At 43.3% G+C, this 17,834-nt stretch overlaps 1 protein-coding gene across 1 annotated transcript in view; it reads right to left on the reverse strand.

The window, feature by feature from the left end:
• The window catches only part of AKAP13 (A-kinase anchoring protein 13), a 108,346-nt gene extending 96,832 nt beyond the window's left edge, over positions 1-11,514 (reverse strand). Inside the window, exons 1-2 of the mRNA XM_026648462.2 lie at positions 11,295-11,514; positions 78-143 (exon numbers count right to left, since the gene is read on the reverse strand). Of these exons, the coding sequence (XP_026504247.1) occupies positions 78-143; positions 11,295-11,375 (147 nt within the window). The 5' untranslated portion in view covers positions 11,376-11,514. The remainder of the gene's footprint in view (positions 1-77; positions 144-11,294) is intronic.
• Positions 11,515-17,834: the final 6,320 nt, after the last annotated feature.

Below are 17,834 nucleotides of genomic sequence, written 5' to 3' on the forward strand. Positions count from 1 at the left end.
GAAAAAGACTGGTGCGTCACCTCCTTGAACAAAGGGATTGGGTGCACAGCATTCTACTTACCTCTAGATTCATGAGTTTGCGTCGGCTCCAGCAGTGAAGGATCTGAACATGGCTCTATTGAACACCAGCTTTCGCGATTTATCTGAAAGGGCAGAAAGTAGGCCAAGTAAGTAAATGTCAACAGTGAGGCCATTTTAGGGAGTGCACTGCTCCTGCTTTAAGTGCATAGTGCTCTTGGTGCACGGAGACCTGTCTGGACATTCCCACCAGTGGCACTGTGCTGACTTGAAGATTATAGGACCATTTTCACTTTCCAGCACTAAGGTCCACAGCTCCACTGCCATGGGTACTTTGGCCTACTTGAGGCTTGGGGGCAGAACAAGACCTGTCAGTCTCTGGCAGAAAGGGAATTCCCCACACCCCAGTAGTGCCCACCATTTGAGACAGCCCCCACCACCTGATTAATTTAGTTCTACTTCCCTGAATTACAGATTGTGTTAACTAGACTGTGAGGAAAAAGCACAATGATTTATCCTGCTGTAGGGGATGGGACATTCCCTTTAGTGAGACACCACCACATCTCTGGGTGCCAATGTCCACCTGTTTCCTTTGGATTTTCTTGGTCTAGCTCTGAGGAACTCTCTCAGAAGCTGACAGGGCCTCAGCTGCTGCAAATACTTCAATCGGGGAGGTGGAGCCGAGGGGAACAACCTGGGATTTGGCTGGGAATCAGACACGACAGACAAACTGTTGGTCATTTGAAATAAAAGGTTGGCCTTTCTCTTTGTAAAGTTCTGCAGCAGGGGGGGCTGGGGCAGCCGCCAGGGAGGCAGAGACAACCGCAGGGAACTTCTGGGGGCAGGGCATTATGGTGCTGCCAGTGACTGACACCAGAGATCTGGTTCTGTCCCCCAGCTGCAAGCAGACTGAAATATCCATTGTAATGGATCCGTGGACCTTAGCAGAGAGAAGAAAGAGAAGATGCAATATTTTATCACTCTTCAGCGCTCCCTCCACTACATGTAGAGAACATCAGAAAGGTGGGTTTGGAACTAGATTATGACATCTGCCACCTCTTAACTGGCCAGTGCCACAGGAGAGCCAGCTGGTAAAGTCACATAAGTAAAAAAAATCAGCATTAGGCACCCTGGAAAAGCATTAGGCATCCTGCTCTGATGTCCTGGCTAAATCTTACTATAATACAGATACATACAACAAACAGCCCTAATGTTATACGGCTTTCTAATTGCCTCCTGGGCCAAAAGAATCTCAAAACTGTCTCACAAAGCGATAGGATATGTGTTTGTTTTAAGTGGCTAAAGAAATGACCAAACATACTACATCGTTATTTTCCAAGATCAGCGTGAGATCCTGCTTGAGTGGACAGGAAGGATGACACAATGTTTACAGTGCTAGCCTTGGACTCGGGAGACCCAAGCTCAATTCCCAGCTCCACTTCCTGTGAGACCTTGGGCAAGTCACTTGTCACTCTGTGCCTCAGTTCCCCATCTACAGAATGAGCATATCACCATAGTACGTCAGGGGCGCATTATGAGGAGATATAATAAAGATGCTCAGATACTATGGTAATGAGGGACACAGAAGAATCCAAGATAGAGTGGGAACCAGAAGCCCTTTAAATATTTCAGATTTCACATGCATGTAACCAGTCTAAGTGACGGTTACGAGGAAAAACACAAGACATTTAATATTAAACATACACACACACTAGCCGTGAGGCGATGTGGATGAGGGGAAGGGATTGGCACTGTCCCATTCATATGTATCGAATACCTGGGAAACACTGATGCGCAGTATATAATTAAATGGTTTAGTAAAGCCTGCAAACATTATATAGACCTTGTAAATATGCACTGGTTAGAAACTGGGGTTTTCTGAGTTTCTGATTCAACTCTGCAGGAAGAAATGTGGCAGCAAGGTTGATAGGATGTGTCCAATACAGAGAAGTTGCATCTATCCATTCCTGGATTTACATGCATATATTTCACAATTGAGAGCATCACAATAGAGATCGCTAAATACCATGGCAATATTCTTCCACCCTTCCAAGTCAAACCAGAATCTCTTTGGAACGGATACGTAGGCTTTCACTGACAAATCTAGAGGAATTATCTGCAAACACATGGCAACATAAATTCAGGTTTGCCCAAGCTTATGTCTCTGAAGAAAATCCACTGTGGTCATTTATTTGTGGTGTGGGGCCAACCTTCTCTCCCTTCAACACGAGGTTGCACCTAACCTTCCCTTGCAAATATTGGGCCTGATTCTCCTCTCAACAATTTCACACCAGTGTATCTCCACAAAACCAAGGGAATTACACCCAATTTACATCAACGTCAGGGAGAAGAAAATAATGCCTAATGATGTCCTGTCCGACAAACAGTGCTTGGAAAACAGATAGGGTGTTTGCAGCTGATCAAGAGACTTGTCATGACAGCATAACTTGCACTGAGTTGGATTAACATCATCATCTATCATTTTCTCTTTTTCTATCAGAGTTAGTTGAATAAAATCACTTCAAATTCAGTACAGATTTTGGCAATTTTTTCATCAGATAATTATTTGTGATTTTTCCCCATTAGCCAGCAAGCTCCACCTCGCTAGCCTGTGGCTTTTCCAAGGATTTAAACTGTTGCATTCTAAAACTAATTAATAAAAGTAAGTAATGGAAGGGTGCTACTGAAGGGAGACCTTAACAAGCCTGTGTAACACACACACCTTCTGGGTGTGGTGTTGTGTCCCATCTAGTAGAGTGGAGTGGGGTGGGGTGGTGTTGGGTGTGTGAAATGAGTCTGGGCTACAGCCTTAGCTAAGAGGTAGTTGACTTTCATGAGGTAGAGGCTCATGCACTAAGCTCCAGAGGTCCCCAGTTCGAACCTGCCCGCCAACGACTGGGGTCTGTCGGCATTACAAGTGGGGGCTCCTCTGGGGTTTCAACTGGGAAGACTCTGAAGCTCAGGACACATTTCCTCAGCTAGGGGAGGTATGTAACCCAGAAACCTTCTGGGTGTAGTGTTGTGTCCCATCTAGTGGCACTGAGACCACTTAGAGAGAGTTAAATGAGTCTGCTCTACAGCCTTAGCTAAGAGCCAATTGGCTTTCATGTGGTAGAGCAGGGGTGGGCAAACTTTTTGGGGCGAGGGCCACACCTGGGTGGGGAAATTGTATGCAGGGACGGGGGGCAGGAGGTTGGTGTGCTTGAGGGAGTGTGGGATGTGGGAGAGGGTGCGGTGTGCAGGAAGGGGCTCAGGGCAAGGGATTGGGGCAGAGGAAGGGTGTGGGGTGCATGAGGGGGCTCAAGGAAGGGGGTGGGGTGCAGGAGGGGGCTCAGGGCAGGAGTGCAGAAGGAGTGCTGGGTGTGGCAGGAGGCTCACAGCAAGGGATTGGGGTGCAGGAAGGGTGCGGGGTGCAGGGGGGGCTCAGGGCAGGGGGTTGGGCTGCAGGAGGGATGCGAGGGGCAGGCAGGGGGCTTAGGGCAGGGAGTTGGGGGGCGGGGTGTAGGAGGGGTTCGGGCTCCGGCCCGGCGTCGCTTACCTGAAGCGGCTCCAGGGTGGCAGTGGCACGCACCAGGGCCAGGGCAGGCTCCCTGCACGCCTACCCTGTCCCCTGCCCCGTGCTGCTCCCGGAAGCTGCGGCCCCTGGGGGAGGAGGGATGGAGGGCTCTGCGTGCACTGCCCTTGCCACACCTCCAGGTACCTCTCCCGAAGCTCCCATTGGCCGTGGTTCCCCATTCCCGGCCAACCAGAGCTGCGAGGGGCGGTGCCTGAAGGCAAGGGCAACGCATGGAGCCCTCTGCCCCCCCGCCCAGGGGCCACAGGGACATGGTGCCGGTGGCACCACGGGCCAGATCCAAAGCCCTGAGGGGATGGATCCGGCCCGCGGGCCGTAGTTTGCCCACTCCCGTGGTACAGGTTCATGCGCTAAGCTCCAGAAGTCTTCAGTTCGATCCTGCCTGCCGACGACAAGGGTCTGTCGGTGTTGCACCTGCTTTTACAGATAATTTAATAGATTCTGTTTTTATAATACACCCAAGTATTCATTTAACTGCACTAACACAGGAAGAATATTTATTATGCACCAATATAAAAACAAATAAAACTCCTTGCGTAAATGAATGCTCTCTATACTATAGAAAGCCAAAGAAGCAGCATTTGAGAGAAGATTGCTCGATGATCACAGAAACTGGGTCATCCAGACATACTCAAAACAAAGGGCCGTCCACATAAACTTTCTTACCAGAGCCCCTCTTCATCCTCATCAAAACCCAGCCCAAAGTTTACATTTTGCGGTGACGGAATATTGAAGCACTGGGCAGACAAGTGAGGCTGGTCACACAAAATCAGTCTCAGCTCTACCTTCTATTAGCCTCTGTCGCAACCTAGAGATTTTATCATGGACATAGAACCATTGGCAATCACTAAAACGAATTCCTCCCAGTCTTTCTGCTTCTTTAAGAGGGATGCTAGCAACAGGAAGACAGACTGATTGCTACAAAAAATTCAAAGCCCTTCTTTCCCTCGGCACCCACACTGATCATAGCTTGTTGATTCTGAGCTGCCAAAGGCTTGCATCTTGATTTGCTAGTGTGGGAGCTGAGATAATATGGCACCATTTAGCAGCAGGAAATCTGCAGCATTCTCGATGGACAGAGCTTCAGTATGCAGACTTTCGGGAAAAGGTCAGCAGGAAGCCAGGTATTTTTACATGCACTGGATTGAACTTGCTTAAGACAATGAACGGATCAAGGAAGCACCTCCACTGCAATTAAAAAGGGTATCCCTGAGGGTTTGGTTTGCTTGTTTTTTGCTTTTTGCTGTACGTACAGGACCGGCGTGTGGATATGGCAGAGTAGCAGCCAGCTCAGTACCAAAGAGGACTCAATTAGGCCGACACCAGTGTGGATGTGCAAACATTGGACTGTTCGATTTTTCTTCCAGGGAACATGTGTGCAGTGGTTTCCAGAATCTCAGAGCCAACATACTGCAGACATTTAATTTAAAATCCAAAGCAACTTAATACAGAAACCTCTGTGCAGAGAAAAAGAAAGAGGAGACATAAGAGAGTCTGCTAGACAAAAGGGGCTGTTAAGTTACATTCTGCATCATGTGGGAACAATTAGTGACCACCAGCTCTTATTTCCTTCAGCTAAACACAGAGATGTTTCATTTTAAAGACCCACAATGGCGCCCCCCTCCCTTTTCCTGTGCTCATCAATGTGTCTCAGTGGAGTTCTCCAACATCCTTTACTGTACTCAGTAATGTTCCACTTCACTGGCTCTGTTACTTCTTCTCAGATAACTTTTTAAACACTGTCACTTTCCTCTTCTGCTGCAGCTTGTGTCTTTTCAAACAAACAGTCACAAGACCTTCCCAGAGGACTCGCACTTAAGCAGTAGATGATTAGGTCCCATCTTCATCTCTCATTCACATCTACCCGTCTCGCCGGGGAGTGCATCAGTGTGAGACCTGAACGTGGGCCCTAGTGTTTCCTTTCCAAGAGAAGAGTTATGTTAAGCGTCGTTAAGATCAGCAGCTGTCATAACAAATGCCCTCAAACACTGGATTGTTGGCAAGACTCATGCACGGTAACAGTGCTAGGTTGAATTGCAACAGAGCTCTGCAGGTTACACCTCACTGGCCATATAGTGAGACAGCAGTGAGTGCTCCTGCTTTAACCATACTTTAAATTCCCCAAAGGAGCGACTTATGAGTAATAATGACTAAGATGCAATAGTTGGGGACACTACAAGATGTTTTAATGGAGAAAGGTCTCGTTTCCATTCTATTCTCAAAGTGTTCCCCTCCACTGCACACATTATCTTGACATCAGGAAGCCTTCTGCTATTTAAAAGGTTTGCAATTTTCAGCTTTTGTTGGCAGTGTGATAAATTAAATTGAAGTATCTCGGAAGAAGGGGGAACCAGATAATTTTAGCTTTAATTTCCTTGAAAATCTCTAGTGGTTTGGTTTCCTTCTTTATTATTTTAACATAGTCTTAAATTTGCAATTAAAGTTTCCAGGTTTCTCTCTCTCTTTTATTTTTTTAAATCTACCATCCTTTGAGTTCTACCTTACAACTCAGAGCAGGATACTACTACGCAAAGAGACCATGGCTCTAAAGAAAAAATATATACTGTTAATCTATTCATTTACATTCAGCTGATATATTATTAAGTACTTAGGATACCTGAGTATTAATCAGTACTAGGGAAAAGATTTGAAATGTCTAATGGAGAACAAATATAGTTGAACAAAAGTTACTTGAGAATTTTTCTGATTTTAAATAAGATACTATTTTACTTCAAATGTTTTTCCCATTTGATTAATATTCAGAAATTGTGCAATGAGTTTTAAATTAAACAAATGCAAACCTTAGCCCTGCCCTCACATTCATGGAAATATCCTGGGGGTCCTTATTATTTCATCTGAGGAATTTACACAAATCACTGGAATTAAATTTTAAGTGAATTAAAATTATTATGGAAAGTCACAGACACCACTTGTATATTCCTGGACCAGAAAGTGAGGGAAAGGCCCAATTATGGATACTCCTTCCCTGGAAAAAAAAATTAAGATAATGCCTTATGTTTTCAAGACTTCCAGAGCCAGTAACAAAGCTACCATCTAATAGGACATGCATGAAGGGGAATTCAATAATGGAATTTTCAGCATGGTTCCATAGACACGCAATAGGTGTTGCATCGGGAGGTGTTCTCAAATCAAGGCGGTAGAGGAACGTAAAAGCCATTCCACAAGTTATCCAGAAAGGACTATGGGCCAAATCCTGCAATGATTTGCACACGTGCTTAACTTTATGCTCGGAGTCGTCCCCTTGACTTCAGTAGAAATACTCACAGTGCGTGAAGTTAAGCATATGCGTAAATTCTTGCCAGATTAGGGCCTGGACCCTTATAGTACACTGAACAACACGGTCATTTCTCCCAGTTTCCAGGGGTATGGGTATTCAAAAAAGGGCCTGTGGGATATATTAATAAGTAAGTGGAACAAAAGGGACAGGGCTACCAACGGCTGTAGTTTGAACGGGGAGCGGGGAAGAGGCTCCTATAACCATAAGACCTTTCCAATTGCTAGGTAAATTGTTGCTGTGTAGTTTAAGAACACCAGAGGATTCTCAGGCTGCAGCATTCCCTTTGGCAATCTTCCAAATGGGAAAGTGGCTAAATGTCCCAAGAATATGTTTTAACTTTTGACACAGTGAGGTCCCTTCCCCATTAGCTGGGACTAGATTGGTGCTGAAAAGCATTCTAAAGTAGATGTCTGTGAGCTGCAAGGAAGCCACCTTCTAGCCTTATATTTTCCCCTCTTTCCAAATTCCCGGTATCTGAAACCTACTGGCAATCTGAAAATGCCCTATTATCCTGAATGAACCTGAGTGATCCTTCTGCTTCTCTCTGGAAAAACAAACTACGTTCAAAACAAATGAAACCTACAGCATATTAAATGTATCCCCTTCCCCACAAAAACACAAACAGCAAACCCCCAAAAGCTGACATTAGTTCAACATTATGGCTTTGAAATCAAACAGTCAAAAACCCTAATTCCAAAAGCTAAGGCTTCCTTCCACAAGGGGAATTGCATATCTCATATATTTGATTGTAATGCACAAAAATCCAACAAATTCATGAATGTTTTTATTTAGTGAAGAAAAACAGGTCTATAAACTAAATGCACAGAGGGAGATAAAATGCTATATATACAAGTTAACACAGAGAAACCTTGGGCTTAGGTATGAGCTGTATCAAGGTGGGAAAGATAGCTCTAATTCTTGCCGCACTGGAACTGAAACAGTCCACTGCATAATTTAGAATAGAGAAAATACTGCTCTAAGTTACGCTAGCTGCAATGGTCCTATAAGGACAACTGCATTGACCATCTATTGCACGGAAATTCGTCCGCCACGACCCCTTGCAGTCTAATACATGGAGCAGAGCAATCTGTCTGAACCAGAGGTTGAAAATCTGGTCCATTCAGTTTCAAAATATCAAGTGCTTGTTTTCACACCTTCACACTGTGCTGCTGCTAATTTCTGCACGTATGGTCTGATTCAATCTCTACTAAAATCAATGGGTGACTCAATAGGCCCTCAGTATCCCTGATTGAGAAGAAATAAGCAGGAGGAAAAATCCTCAACTATTTGACTCATACATCTTATAAACTCTGCAGGCGGAATTTAAGTTCTCTGACCTGGAGCTAACAGTTTCATAAGCATGAAGCTACGAAGACGCTGTGAAATGTACAGTGAGCTCTTTAAAGCAATTTTTTACTGTCACTGCTCAGTCCTGAATTGGTTGTTTTAAAACTTAGCAAAGCAAATACTGGTAATCGAGGCCTATTTACATACAAATACCTAGACAGACAGACATGTAAGGTGCCAATCACTGTGGTATCTGGGTGCTATGCCTAGGTTGTATTTACATCAATATATTTGTAAGACACCTATACACAATGATGATGGGTACAGCATAAGAACCCAGAGAGGATAGTTACCAATACTTTGAAGCTCCCTGATTCTATGGCTGGCAGGGCTGGTTCCTGGAGTAACTTAGAGATGGATCAGAGCGTTCCTAAATTACACCTTGCTGCCTAGAACCATAAGCAGCCATTCAGGCAGGTGGAGAAATAAGTATTGTAGAGGCACTCTGACCGCTCCCCTTCTCCTGCATCTCCTAGACAGGTGTGGCATAGCGGGTGGGTGGAAGGGAAGGGAGGGTGGCATAGAATCACAATGTCAGCTCTATGCCATCCAGGACTTCCTATATACTGTCAGAATCCCCTTGTAGCCAGTTAAACCAGCTTTATAACCTCTGTGCTGCTGCAGTGACAGAACAGGACCATATAGTAGGGAAGAGGTTTTGCTCCCAAATTTCAAATGCTAGGAATTTTTGAGTTGCTCCTAGAAAAAGGAGGTCAGATGATTATTTTTTAAAACAGAGGGGGAAATTATTTTTATCCTCTCAACCTCAAAATGGCTGATGAGTATTGATTCAAACTTTCCAAAAAAACAGCTTCAGGCAGTCTAAACATGAAAACATTCAGCTCCAAAGTTGAATCCTTAGGAAAGTTATGAGCATATAAAAATAATCAGTTAGAACTGAAATTATTTTGCAACTTTACCTACAAGTGGTGTAACCAATGCAAATGCAACATCATTTATATTCTGCAGCTAAAACAGCATTAGTTCTCCTATGTTCAGAGCTTATCCCAGTGATATTCCCCTACCAGCTGTTTTTACTTCTGATGTCACCGAGATCACCTACCTAAAAAAAATACAGGGGTAAGGGCACACCAATGCATTACTGACAGCCCTTGATTCACGAGTCCTTTGAGAATCAAATCAATGCACCAACATAAAAGCTACTCGCTTTCTTATTATCTACTTCACCATGATTTCAGAGGCAGACTTATTACTGAAGGGTATTTTTGTTTGCTTGCTTGCTTTAATTTATCTTTTGATATCTGACCTTTGGACACTTGAGGCTAAGGAAACAGTGTCCCACCCAAACCAAAATCCAAATTGTGTTATAGATTACAGATTAAAACATGAGGCACTAAAATACAAGGTAAATGTTACTGTAATTCCCAGTTGTTTGTGTCTCTATGTTCCCTGAATTAGCACAGCATCCACACACACACACTGAGTTATTTTCAGGACCAATCAGTATCATCCAGTGTTGGAAGCCGATTGGAAAAATATTAGGGTGATTTCACAAGAACCATATTTTGTTATAAATTCTAAATTTTACTTAACAAAAATTAAGCTAGGGAACTGATGACTTCAGAAATACTAATTCACTATAATCATAGCAAATAACAGTTCAGTCTAGGCAGACAAACACAGCTTCCAAAAAGACTGCTTTTTATGTAAACAGTTGACTCTGTCAGGGGGTAACAATGCTTCCTGTCTATTGTAGGGGACCATTCAACACCACAGCTAAAGCACTGTTTGTATAACGTGTCTGCACATTTATTTTGTCTATGACTCAGAGGGGTGTCTAGAGATTGCATTGCAGGGGCTTCCAGTTTCTTGTAATCAGCTTAAGGAAAGATAGTATAAGAAAACAATTCACCAAATCCAATATGGCAAGAAATCCAGCAAAGGTTTTTTGGGGGTGGGGGAAGAACATATTAAGTGGGAGCCAAAAATAATAATCCTCTATAAGTGAATGCGAGTTGGCAAGTGCCAGGCTGATCTTAGTGCAGGTGGGATGGGTCAGGGAATCGTTTGGGAAGACATATCCCGGAAAAAATAACTACACTGCTTATAATTCTGGATTGAAAAAAAAATGTAGTTTTTCCATCTTCACCTCTGACATACAAAAAGGAAAAAAAGACTCTAGGAGCCATAAAGTGTGACTAAAAAAATTACCCACGCAACCATGCAGCAGGAGACACCTACCCATCCAGCACCCCACCGCCTTCAGTTTCAAAAAGGTGACTCTCCTCCATGAGTTAAGATATCAAAGTCAGGCAGTGTTATGAAGTTACTTGGGCTGCCTTCCCATTTCCATCCGCTGTGCCAGGAAACCGTTCAAGCTCCAAGCCGAGCTATTACGGTGACAGAACATTCCCAGACTGTCACCATACCGTTTGGTGGAGTACTTACTAATTTTAGATTGGAGGAGAGAGCCCTGGACAATTAGCCAAGAGGCATTTGAGGCTTTCCTCCACCCATTTTAAGACAAACATTTAAACAAACAAAAACAACCCCTCTCCCTCTCCGCCAAAATAGAAAAGCTTTATACAGAACCAACAGCCAGAGCCATGCAGCACTGACAAAAAACCTACCATGCCTTTTTGGGCTGAACCCAGTGTCTTCCAGGTGAAGTGCAGAGGACCAGTGGGTAAAAACATCTTTAGTTCAAAAGCAACTTAATACAGGAAGGCTCAACACATCTCCTTGGGAAGTTTGCAAAATCTTTGCAGTACCCCACTGATGATTTCGATAGAGGAGAAAAGACAGCCAGCCAGAACACTTGAAAAACACATATTTAACAGTATGTCTCTATCACCACTCAAAGTATCGGTCATAGCAAGAACAAAATCATTTGATGTTATATAATTTTAATAAATACTCGAGATCTAAAAGCTGCACAGTCACCTCCTGATAGCTGCCTCCCACCTGCTCCCCCTTTCAAAGGAGGCACAAGAAATCTGGTTGTCTGGGGTGCATTTACAGCAGGGAATAGATGAATGAATCCAAGATGAGTAAGCAGTACTAATGAATAGGAAGTGTAAACAAACAATACTGTACCTTTAACAACACAACATCTACAGTCCTGTCCACCTTGGAAATGTCACACAGGCTGTACCGCCTCTTGTGTCGTTCATACATTTTGTCCAAAAAAGGGAAAACAGAGGTAAAATGCAAGGAGCAGAGCCCACCATTAACTCCAGGATAAACTCGGTAAGGCGTACAGTCCAAATCTCTCACATATGTGCTCAGAGAAGCCCCTGCATCTCAGCGTTCTTTGAATCACATCAGCCTCTCCAATTCTCTTAACAGGAAAAAGAAAATCCCAGAGCTGTGACTGTTTGATAAAAGTCTTCTTAGAACACAGGGTCACTTATGCAGATGACGTAGGAATTTATAGCAAACAAGACAGATATGTTTAGAGAGATTATTCTAAATATGAAAATTAAAAATAATATTAAGTGGTAAGGATGGCACCAGTATTCCTGCTACATTTGATAAAAAAAGTTTTCTAGCCAATATTAATGGCAGACAAGCACCAAAATTAAATTCTGGAAAGAGAGCGAGAACAAAAGCCAGATGCATGCAACTGGAACTGTGTAACATACCAAGAGAAAGAAAAAAAAATACCTAGGCTAGACTCAAACACAACGTGTCTAATTCAAAGAAGAAAAGAGTCTGGCCCTCAAATCCAAAGACAATACTGTTGCTGATAGACTTTTTCTTCCACTGTTTAAAGATGGAAAAGCAAAACAACAACAAAAAACACTTTCCTCCTTTCAAGTAAGTCCACTGTTAACCAGGCAAGAGGGAATGGTCTTGAATAAGTTTAAATTTCTAATGACAGCACAGGGTAAAAGGGGAAAAAAAATAAATAAAATAAAGCCACTCCCTCTTAATTTCAGCTGGAACGTCACTGCTTGCCTTTTTAGTGCTGTACCAGCGTTCTTTGAGTCTTGAAAATGTAATTGCAGTTGTGGGAACATGATTCATCTTTTTTGTAGAGAGAAAAAGCAGGGGAACAACAGGGTTTTCTTTTTCACCCTATTTCTTTCACCTCAAGATGCAGCCTCTTGGTGGACTTGGTTAATGGAAAGAGATGAAGAAGAGTAAAAGTGTGCATCTTAAAGAAAAGGATCAGGAGAAAAGACAGCCCTTCTCCCGATCCTTGCCTCAGGTGAATGAAAAGAGACAGTTTCAGGCGTACAGCTTCTCAAAAACAGGAATGGAAACTTGTGATTTAATGTGTGAAAAAAAGGAAACCAGCCATTTTCGGTGCTTGCTCTGTCTGCAGCGCACAGCAGGAGAAGCAAAAGGCTTCAGCAGCTTGTTATAATATTTACCAGATAAAAAAAATACAATTCTCTCTCATTTGTTTTAATCTGAAAAGCAGTGTGTTTAAACAAAGTTTTTAAGTCTCTCTAATGCTGGTCTAGCCAGCGAGTCTCCCTTCCTCTCAATGGCTCATTCACATCAGCTGGGCCCTCATTTCACACTGCCACATGGTTTCCTGTTTTCAAACTGATTCAGCCCTCTCAGAGCCTCCTTCAGCTTCCACCCCACCCTGACCTCTCATGGGACGAAATGTTTCCATACTTCCCTGGCTTTAGACATTCTCTCACTCATTGCTTAAAAGGGAAGAGGAACAGAGACAGAAGAGAAAAGGAAAAAGGCTTTCTTTACTTTAAGTTGCAAAATGCAGAGATTTTTACAGAGCAGAAGAACTCACTGCTGTTGCTAGAGAGGAAGATGGGAATTAAGGGAGCTTTTAAGACTGCATCACAAAGGGAAAAATAAGAACTTTATGTAATGGCAATATCAAATCAACCTTCCATTACAGATATGGAAAGACGTTCTTCATGAGGCCCATGAAATTGGTCAATCTCCCAGGACAGGGATTCACTCTATTAATGCACATAGTTGAGGATTTCTGAGGCTGTTGATACAGTCCCAGAGGCAATGACTCAGTGGTCTAAGTCCCATTAGTTGTTCAAGGCTACTTGTAACCGCAAGCTCAAATTCTGGCAGGGACTACTCAACCCTGCATCCTTCCAAAATAGATGAAAAGTGAGCTTCACCCATATCAATGCATGAGGATCTTTCAGAAGCATCTTTAAAATCAGAGGTCCCATCTGCTCTGAGCCCACATGTGAGAGCTCTTCTCACCCTTCTGCAAGTGCAGGAGTCTGCTACAGCTCAAGTTCCTCTCTTCCGAATGTTGTCAAGTCTGCTGGGGCATGTCGCTGGCTTCTGCCCCAGAGGATCTGCCTCTCGCTGGTGGGCAAACTGATTCTCATAGGCAAAGAGTTTGTAAAACACTGAGATGAAATATGGTCCAAAAATGTAAATTATTATTTTGAGCTGCCTTGCAAATGCCACCCCAATCTGGCTATTCTGAAGCCATCGGCTCAACCACCACAACCAGTACACTCACCATGCAAGCTCAGAAGACTAGAAGTTTCATTCAACACGTCAGAGTGGCTCGGTACCAGCTACCACTAGGAAGATGAAAGTGTCTGGATCTCCTTTGACATCTCCAGCCCCCACCTCTTGTTTCAGCTTTCCACAGCCTGGAGCAGTTCCGAACTCTCCCTCACAACCTATAACATCACCTCCACAACTCACCCAACTAGACTAAGGAGGTTCCCATACCTGAATCTTTCAGATAGCACCATCCACTGGCTCCTAAGATCAGTCCCGGAATCTTTTCTCTCTGTTAGTGAACGCAGCTTCTGCTTTCGGTATTAGGACATACCCCAAATATGACAATACAGTAAACAGGGACTTTCAGGAGTCACCAGTTTCATCCAGTGATGAATTCCCAGCAGTCATGCAGTCATAGAGATAAGAAATCACAAATGTCTGTGACAGCTCTTCAGGCTCTGCCATATAAGGCAGGGATTTCCTCAAACTCAAGTTATTTCAGATAAGGAAAGCTGTGATGAGCAGTGTGACGGGATGATGCTCTAATCCAATGGAGTGTAGCAAACAGCATCTACAATTCATACATTTGGCGTTTTCTTCAATTGTTTTCAAGTGAACTTAGTGATTTTTTTTTAAACTGAACTTCCTGGTGACAGGTTCTTGAGACACTGAGACACATAAGTCTTCTCTTCCTTTACAGAGCATGTCTGACCCATGCAGCGGCTGTACAAGCTCCTTCAGACTGCCTCAGATAATGTATCTCACCTTTGAGCTACTGGGCATAAGAATGGCCATACTGGCTCAGATCAAAGGTCCATCCGGCCCAGTATCCTGTCTTCCGATGCCAGGTGCACCCCAGAAGGAATGAACAGAAAATCACCAAGTGATCCAACCCCTGCTACCCACTACCAGCCTCTGGCAAACGGGGACACCATCCCTGCGCATCCTGGCTAATAGTCATTGATGGACCTATCCTCCATGAATTTATCTAGTTCTTTTTTGAACCCTGTTATAGTCTTTTAATGATGAGAGAGAAGTTCAGTGATTATGGCTCACTCGGTCCTTGGCCTCCAAATGAGACAAATGAACAGGCCAATCCGTGTTAATTATAATATGGAGATATACCTATCTCATAGAACTGGAAGGGACCCTGAAGGGTCATCGAGTCCAGCCCCCTGCCTTCACTAGCAGGACCAAGTACTGATTTTGCCCCAGATCCCCTAAGTGGCCCCCTCAAGGATTGAACTCACAACCCTGGGTTTAGCAGGCCAATGCTCAAACCACTGAGCTATCCCTCCCCCCATGGTGGTGGATTCTGGGCAGAAATATGTGATAAGACAAACCTCTAAAGGGGGCAACTCCATTTGTAGCATAGGCTAGAAGCAGCCACTTCACCTTTTCTAAAGGCTAGAAAGTGACAATGACCTCTAGCCGGGGACAAAAACTAGAGGAGACCCAGGCAGGTACTTTCTATACCAGGAGGAAGAAGAGCAAGGAAAGGATCAATATCTATCTATTCATCTTGTTAGCTCTGTGAAGTGAGGTGACTACCGGAACTCCATTCAGGATTAACATGCTTTGATCTCATAGGCTCTGGAACTCAGTGGCAGGGTCACCAACGAATCCCTTAGAGCTCCCCTCTCACATGCACAGTGAAGTGACCAACTCTTTTACAGATTTTTTTTTTTTTTTTTAAATTGAAGCTCCCTACGTTGCTCCTGGCGGTGGCTACAAACGCTCCTGCCCCTTCTCCAGGGTTTTTCCTCCCAGGTTCTGTGGTCAACAAACTTCACGTTGTAAAACACACACAAAATTATCTGCCAGGCGCGCGCTCACGTGAGAGACGGTCAGTCTCCTTCCATTTTAGGTGGGGCTTTTGCTACGTAGCCACAGGCTGGAAATCTCATTTCCCAGACATCCCAATCTCCTTACATACACACGCAGAAGGAAGATGCAGGAAACAGGCTCCTGCTGAGTCAAAGAAAAGCAATGGTATCCTGGTATCTTTTGTTTGTTTATTTTTAACACCTGCAGGCAGTCCCTGGACACACGTAGTCACATGCGTACACCCAGGCAATAGACACTGTATACATGCTGAGGAATACAACCACAAATGCATGGCACTATCAGTGGAAAAGACAGAGAGAAAACAAATGAGCTAGTAATTTTCTCTTTATCTGCTCTCCTTTCATGAGAGTTACTCAAAATGGAGAACAGAAACAATCAGCAACTACATCCACTGGCTACAGATTCGACAGTTCTGGGCACTTTATTAAAAACATCTGGAAATGATGAAGAGTTTGAAACTAACCAATCATTTCATATCCAAACCAAAACCAGTGCTGCAGATTTCAAGTGAAGAAAAAGTCTTGTTCAACTGCATCATATGATCTCTAACTCCTCCAGATAAAACCCCTCCCTCCTGCCCCACCCCACGAGCTAACAGACCGCTTAATGACAAGGAAATCATGGTTAGCCTAAAACAGACAGCATTATTGTTATCTGTTTCAAATTACAAGATCCATATAGTTATGAAACGCTGAAAATGATGCAATCTACAGAAATACTGCAGAATATTAATATTTTAAACTGTGGCTCTGATATCAATTAATAGAGTAGAGCGCAAAAAAAAAAATCCTCTTCCTTTTAATCAAATCAAAACCCACTTCTGATCACTACATGCAGGAGTTGTTAAATGCATCAGAAGGAGAACAGGGAAAGGGCTAGGTTTTAAACTGTGCTTTTAAAAAGATATGACATTTTGCAAAAAGTGTTGTTAAGATTTCTGCCTAAATGAGATACAAAAACACTATTTCCTAAAACCAAAGAAGAGGAAGGAAATCTGCAACAGAACATTACAAATCTAAGAAAGAATTTACATCCAAGTTTGGAAGAAGTGCACATTTAGCTTATTTGGAGAATGGCAGGTCAGCAATGGTAAGAGAAAAAACGTTAGAAGACAGAGACCCTAGAGTGTATTTTCAAGAGGACGAGGCAGTTTCTCTACAGCAAAGAGTCACATACAACTCAGTACTGAAAAGACAGGCATTTTTCAAAGTATTTATATAACATCTGACATAATATATTTTGCATTCTCACAACATGCTTCTAAAAACAAAGCAGAATTTGGAAACTGAACCCTCTGAGAGGGCAAACGAAGTCTGGAAAACATTTTGTTTGCAGTTATGCTTGTTCTTTTTCCGATCTGATGAATGTTGCAGCTGAACATGAAAACAGAACCGGCCTGTGCGCCACCTGGTGGCTACAATTTATTTAATTATTTAAAGTTAACAGATGTCCCTCCTAAAGCAAATGAAAGCTCTTGCAGTTGTGCAAATATTGAAGCAAGTTTGCAACAAATAGAAAGTTAGCAACTTAGGCAGTTATTACCTTGGATTCCCCTAGTAGACATTGCATAGAAAATAAATTGGACAACTGAAAGGATGGAGGCCTAAAAGAAAATGGTAGGGCACATGTTTAGCGGATTCTAATCAAAGGAATAAGCTCTGCTCAACAATACAGAAGACACAAGAGCACCAAGATTCTGCTTATATACCCTGGAGACAAATTCCTTTCTGGCCCCCCACATTTGCCTAAATTAATTATACTGAACTCCCTGCTAGGCAAATTCAAATAAAAAGCCTGAACCTGCAACCGTTACTCATGTAGCCCCCACTTAAATCACTGAGATAGTCATTCAATGGCTTTAGAATCAGGCCCATCCCCTCACAATTAAACTATAACACAACACAGTGGGATAACATTCCAGAACTGAACTTGTAAATCCAGACACAAGACTTACACATCATACAGCTTGCACAAACTGTAAAATAAACAATTCTGAAACAGTGAAAAATAAATGAGAGAGAATGAGGAAGTTCCTCTAACTACAGAAACATGGAGTGCATATTTAAAAAATAAAAATAAAGATAAACGTCAACCCTACAGGCCTTTTAACTACTTCCCAACTTTCTCTTTCTTAATACCTCTTCCGTCAGGGCCGGCTCCAGGCACCAGCTTACCAAGCAGGTACTTGGGGTGGCCACTTCGGAGAGGGGCGGCACATCCAGCTGTTCGGCGGCAATTTGGCGGACGGTCCCTCACTCCTGCTCGGAGCGAAGCACCTCCTGCCGAATTGCCGCCGCTGTTCACGTTCGTGGTGTTTTTTTTTTTTGG

Source organism: Terrapene carolina, unplaced genomic scaffold, assembly GCF_002925995.2.
Source record: "Terrapene carolina triunguis isolate 2854851 unplaced genomic scaffold, T_m_triunguis-2.0 Scaffold67, whole genome shotgun sequence".
Classification (NCBI taxonomy): domain Eukaryota; kingdom Metazoa; phylum Chordata; order Testudines; family Emydidae; genus Terrapene; species Terrapene triunguis.